This window comes from Myotis davidii, unplaced genomic scaffold (genome assembly GCF_000327345.1).
Source record: "Myotis davidii unplaced genomic scaffold, ASM32734v1 scaffold199, whole genome shotgun sequence".
In the NCBI taxonomy this organism is placed as follows: domain Eukaryota; kingdom Metazoa; phylum Chordata; class Mammalia; order Chiroptera; family Vespertilionidae; genus Myotis; species Myotis davidii.
Genome location: NW_006290680.1, coordinates 1819484 through 1826048, shown reverse-complemented (window position 1 = coordinate 1826048; position 6565 = coordinate 1819484). Strand labels below are relative to the sequence as shown.

Genomic DNA, 6565 nt, shown 5'->3' with positions numbered 1-6565 from the left:
TTCCTCAGATGAAATTCCAGCATTATTTAAGGATTGCATGGTCTGTGACTAAGGTGGATTTAGGAGCCACACTGCTTGACAGCCGTGGTATATAAGCCTTATCCCTGGGTATGCAAAAAAAGTACGGAGGTATCCTCTTTGGCTGAATTTTACTGTTGGCATAGCCTCCAAATGTATAAGTTTATAGGAAAGCTAAATAACCAAAAACTGGTTCTCCAAAGTACGTGTATACATTTAAAATAACATAACATATATGTCTTACTTTGTGTTTGGTGAGCTTTTGACCTGATCATCTCCCCCAAAGTGGCAGATATGCTTTTCATTGCCTAGGGCTGTGGCCAAACCTGGACATGAGGGTGTGGCTCTGCGCGGAGCCCTTCACTATCTGCTGTGGTAGAGAAAAGAGTGAAATGCATTTTCCATTTGTTCTTAACTCCTGATTAACATTTTAGCTACCATGACATTCTCTACCAAACACCCATGGGTGTTTCCTCTAGCAGAAAGTAGATGCAGTCAGAGTAATGTTAACAAATGCCCAGGTGACCAGTGTGGCTATTAAATTCACTGGGTATGGGAAAACATTGCGTGAGTGAGTGAGGTACCTGGATATGGCATGAGATTCATTTTCTTATGGGCTGGTTGTTCTTTATGTGGTTAAGCAGTGAAGGTATCCTACATACCTATCAGAATGGCTCAATTAAAAAATAGTGTCAGTACAAAAGCTAATGGGGATGAGGACACATTGCTGGTGGAAATGTAAAATGGTATAGCCATTCTGGAAAAGCAGTTTGGTAGTTTATTAAAAAAACTAAACATGTAACTACCATATTATCCATATGCCTCCAGGATCTGAGCAGCAAAGATAAGAATATTTGAGACAGGAATACTTCAAAGGCAGTTTTAAAAGGAATGATGAAAAACAGATAGGCACCAGCAGTAGTTAAGCTCACAAGAGAGAAGACATTAGGCAGCTAACCTAGAGGCAAGTGATGGGTGGTACAGGGGGCAGAATGTCCTTTCTTGGAAGTGTCGGCAGAGCTTCCTTTCGAAGCAGGGACTGTTGCCAAGAGTGAGTGATTCCGTGTGAAGATCATCCTGTTGTGATACGGGGGTTGGCACATCAGGACTGGCTCGGTTTGCACAGCCTTCAGTCTCTAAAGTCTTCTTTTATCAAAGCCTCATATCCAGATAACCCTGGATGGGTTATGATAGAATCCTTGTTGAATAGCTGGCCTCTTACTTGATTGAGTAGATGCTGGAGTCTCAGTCTGACAGGGGGCCTTGCCCTTAGAAGTTATGACATTGGAAAGACCCAGATTTTGAGGCCTGTGGGGAAAGGGATCTACTAATATTCCCTTTGCTCTGTGATTTAGGAGGCTTTCTTATAAGCATCCTGGTTGCCAAATAGCCCTTAGGTAGTATATGATGCCTTTTTTTTTTCTCTTTTCTTTTTTTTCTTTTATTTAGAAGCAACACGGATAAAGATGACAACACTGAAGACAAACTAGATGGCCTCCAGAAACAAGTGGTGAGTCATATGTACTGTATTGGTAATCCCCATGATCTGCCATATGAAGAAAGAAAACCCCATCTTAGCAGTGCTTTGGGGGAACTTGATTGCATTGCGTTTTCCCCAACATTTTATTATAAAAATTGTCAACATACAGACTACATTGTACTTTCATTCTAATGAAACTTGATTTTGAGATAACTGTAAATTTTAGGTGTGACTTTAAGATACAATACAGAGTGATCCCTTGTACCTTTCATATCCATTTCTCCACCGGGGAACATCTTGCAGAACTATAGTACAAGATCACAACCAGGATGCTGACATTGATGGAGTCTTAACATTTCCATGGCCACAATGATCCATCATGTTGCCCTTTTATAGCTACCTACACTTCCCTCCTGCCTTCACCTCCTTTTAATCCCTGGCAACCACTAACCGGTTCTTTATTCCTGTAATTCTATCATTTTAAGAATGTTATATAGCCCTAACCGGTTTGGCTCAGTGGATAGAGCGTCGGCCTGCGGACTCAGGGGTCCCAGGTTCGATTCCGGTCAAGGGCATGTGCCTTGGTTTCGGGCACATCCCCAGTGGGGGGTGTGCAGGAGGCAGCTGGTCGATGTTTCTCTCTCATCGATGTTTCTAACTCTCTATCCCTCTCCCTTCCTCTCTGTAAAAAAATCAATAAAATATATTTTAAAAAAAGAATGTTATATAAATGGAATCATAAACTATGTAACCTTTGGGAATTGGCTTTTATCACAAAGCATAATTTCCTGTAGGTTGTTGTAACTCATTCCTTTTTATTATTGAGTAGTAAGTATTCCATGGTGTGGATGTACCACAGTTTGTTTCACCGTTCATCAATTAAAGGACATTGGTTGATTACAATTTTTGAATATTACAAATACCTCTATAAACATTTGCATACAGACTTTGTGTGAACATACATTTTCATTTCTCTGGGATAAATGTCCAGGAGTACAATTGCTAGGTAATATGGTAGTTACATGTTTAGTTTTTTTGTGTGTTTTTTTAAAGTATATTTTATTGATTTTTCACAGAGAGGAAAGGAGAGAGATAGAGAGTTAGAAACATCGATGAGAGAGAAACATCAATCAGCTGCCTCCTGCACATCTCCCACTGGGGATGTGCCCGCAACCCAGGTACATGCCCTTGACCGGAATCGAACCTGGGACCCTTCAGTCCGCAGACCGATGCTCTATCCACTGAGCCAAACCGGTTTCGGCCATGTTTAGTTTTTTTAATAAACTACCAAACTGTTTTTCCAGAATGGCTATACCATTTTACATTTCCACCAGCAATGTGTCCTCATCCTCACTAGCTTTTGTACTGTCATTATTTTTTAATTGAGCCATTCTGATAGGTATGTAGGATATCTCTTTGTTTTAATTTACATTTCCCAAATGGCTAATGATGTTTTGCATCTTTTTTATGCTTAACTGCCAAATGTATACCTCTTGAGTGAAATGTAAAAGTTCTTCAGTTTTACATTTAACTCTGTGATCCATTTTAAATTAATTTTCATATAAAAGAAGAAAGTTAGGTTGAGGTTCATTTTCTTATTGACATCCAATTGCTCTGGCTCAATTTGTTTTAACAAGCTATCTTTCTTTCATTGAACTGCATTTGCACCTTGGCCAAAAAATCAGTTGAGCATATTTGTGTGGCTCTGTTTCTGGGTTCTCTGTTCTTTTCCATTGATCTATTTATATATTCCTCCTCCAATAGCTTATATATTGATTACTGTGTCTATATAATAAGTTTTAAATTGGGTAGACTGATTCATCTCATTTCTTTTTTTAAATTATTTTAGCTTTTCTTGTTCCTTTCTTTGCCTTTCCATATAAGTTTTAGAATTATCTGTATCTACAAAAATTCTTGCTGGAATTTTGATAGGAATTGCACATTAAACCCATATCACTTTGGGGAGATTTACACCTTTACTATATTGAAGCTTACCACATATCTTTCCATTTAGGAGTTAGTTCTAGGAGGTGTTTATAGGTTTCTTGAGATCTTCTACATCAACTAACATGTCATCTGCAAATTGGGATACTTATATATTTTCCTTTCTGATCTTATATGCCATGTATTTCCTTTCTTTTTTCTTTTTTCTTTTCTTTATTGTACTGTCTAAAACTTCCAGCATTGTGTTGAATAAGAGGGATGAGAGCAGACATCCTTGCCTTGTTCCTGACATTAGGAAGAAGGCATTCAGTTTTTCATCAAGTATAATGTTCTAGATTTCTTATAGATCCTCTTTATTGAAGGTGAGGATATTTCCCTGTATTCCTACTTTCCTAAGAATTTTTGTCATGAATGAATGTTGAATTTTGTCAAACACATTTTTGTACCAAGTAATATGGTCATGTGATTTTTCTTATTTAGCCTATAATATTAGTAGATTACTTTGATTGATTTTCAAATATTGAACCAGCCTTACATCCATGGATAAACTGGGATAAATGCTACTTAGTAATGATGGATGAGTTTTATTGTTGAGTTCTATTTGTTAATATTTCCTTAAGGATTTTTTCATCTCTATTCATGAGGGATATTGGTCTGTAGTTATCTTGGTACCATCTTTAATCTGGTTTTCATATGAGGGTAATTTTAGCCTCATAAAATGAATTGGATATTCCTTTCCTCTTATTTTCTGATAGAGGTTGTCTAGAATTGGTATTAATTTTTTATTTTTATTTATTTGTAAATATTTCTTTATTGATTTCAGAGAGGAAGGGAGAGGGAGAGAGAGATAGAAACATCAGTGATGAGAGAGAATCATTGATCAACTGCCTCCTGCACACCCCACACGGGGGATCGAGCCCACAACCCAGGCATGTGCCCTGACTGGGAATCGAACTGCGATCTTTTGGTTCATAGGTCAATGCTCAACCACTGAGCCATGCCGACCAGGCTTGGAATTAATTTTTTAAATGTCTAGTAGAATTCTTCAGTGAAGACATCTGGACCTGGAGAGCCCTTTTGGGGGAGTTTTTAAATTATAAATCCAGTTGTGAATTTATATTGGGTAAGTTGCAGTGGTTTATGTTTTCTAAGAAATTGATCTGTTTCATCTGAGTTGTCAGATGTATATGTTGAGTTGTTCATAATGTTCTCATATTTTCCTTTTCATGTCTGCAGAATTTGTAGTGAAATTCCCTATTTCATTCCTGATATTGGTAATTTGTGTCTTTTCTCTTTTTCCCCTTACTCATCTTGCTAGAGATTTGTTGCTTTATCTTTTTAAAGAATCAGCTCTTTGTTTCACTAATTTTCTCTATTATTTTTCTGTTTTTAATGTCACTGATTTTTGCTGTTTATTATTCCCTTCTACTTGCTTTCGTTTTCTTTTCCTCTTCTTTTTCTAGTATTTTGGATGGACACTTAGATTACTGATTTGAGACTTGACTGCTTGTTTATTGTATGCATTCAGTGCTATAAATTTTCCTCTTAGCATTGCTTTAGTTATGTCCCACAAATTTTACTATGTTCTATTTTCATTTTCATTAAATTTAATGTATTTCAAAAAAAACTCTCTTGAGACTTCCTTTATGAAGCATGGATTATTAGACAGGTATTACTTAGTTTCCAAGTGGAGGCTTACCTATATCTTTTTGTTTTGGTTTCTAGTTTGATTACATTTTGTTCAGAGAACATGTTCTGTATTATTTCAGTTTTAAATTTGTTAAGGTTTGTTTTATGGCCCAGGATATGGTCTATTTCAGTATATGCTCCATAGGCACTTGAGAGAGAAAAAAGTGCATTGTGCTGTTGTTGGGTGGAGTGTTGCATAAATGTCACTTGGATTCTTCTGGTTGGTAGTGTTGTTGAGGTCTTCTGTATCCTTACTGGTGTTCTGTCTAGTAGTTTCATCAGTTTTTGAGAGCAGAGTCTTGGAGTCTCCAACTGTAATTATGGGTTTGTCTATTTCTCCTTTCAGTTCTATCAGTTTTTGCTTCATGTATTTTGCAGCTCTGTTGTTTGGTGTGTACACGTTTATGATTGTGTGTTCTTGGTGGATTGTCTCTGCTATCATTACTAATATATAACGTCCCTCTCTGTCTCAGCTACTCCTGGTTTCCTTTGATTAATGTTTGTATATCTTTTTCTACCTTTCTGCTTTCAAACTGCCTTTATCATTTGTATTTGAAGTGAGTTTCCTACACACAGCATATAGTTACTTTTTCATGTATTCTGCCAGTCTCTGTCTTCTAGTTGTTGTATTAAGCCATTTATAAACATTTTATTGTTTTCTCTGCTTTTTGATGCTCTGTTTTCTTTTCCCTGCCTCCCTCTGGGTTGCTTGAATGTTTTTAATGATTACTTTTTGATTTATCTATATTTCATTGCTTTTTAGTAGTTATTCTAGATATTTTATTATCCTCCTATCTAATAAAAGAGAAACATGGTAATTAGCCGTACATCCGCTACCCTTCCCATTGGCTAATCAGGGCGATATGCAAATTAACTGCCAGCCAAGATGGCGGCCGGCAGCCAGGCTACTGACACGAACAGGAGGCTTGCTTCCTTCAGTGACGGAGGACTCCAACATTCCCCGCCTGCCGCTGCTGGGCTCTGAGCTGCTAAGAAACATTGTTACAAATATAGAAGCTAAACAAAACCCCAGAAACCTGTTTTCAGTCAGTCGGGATCTCAGAGCTGGAGTCGCAACGAAGTTTCAAATACAGAAAGTAAACAAAGCCAGAAACCTGCTTTCAGCAGCGAGGTCTTACAGCTAAAACCGGCTCTCAGGTCCAGTAACAGCCATAAATCCAAGAATAAAAAAAAAAAATTAAAAAAAGGAGCGGTTGGGAGCTTCAGTCACCCGCCAGCCTGAAAACAGCCCTCAGCCCCTCACCCAGACTGGCCAGGCGCCCCAGTGGGGACCTCCACCCTGAAGGGGGTATGACCAGATGCAAACAGCCATCATCGCCTCATCCAGGCTACCCAGGCACCCCAGTGGGGACCCCCATCCTGATCCAGGACTGTGACCAGCTGCAAACAGCCATCATCCCCTCACCCAGGCTA

General features: G+C 38.2%; 1 protein-coding gene across 1 annotated transcript in view; it reads left to right on the top strand.

Moving 5' to 3' along the window:
- The window catches only part of CHD6 (chromodomain helicase DNA binding protein 6), a 127364-nt gene that overhangs the window by 88455 nt on the left and 32344 nt on the right, over positions 1–6565 (top strand). Inside the window, exon 25 of the mRNA XM_015563946.1 lies at positions 1468–1528. Within this exon, the coding sequence (XP_015419432.1) occupies positions 1468–1528 (61 nt within the window). The remainder of the gene's footprint in view (positions 1–1467; positions 1529–6565) is intronic.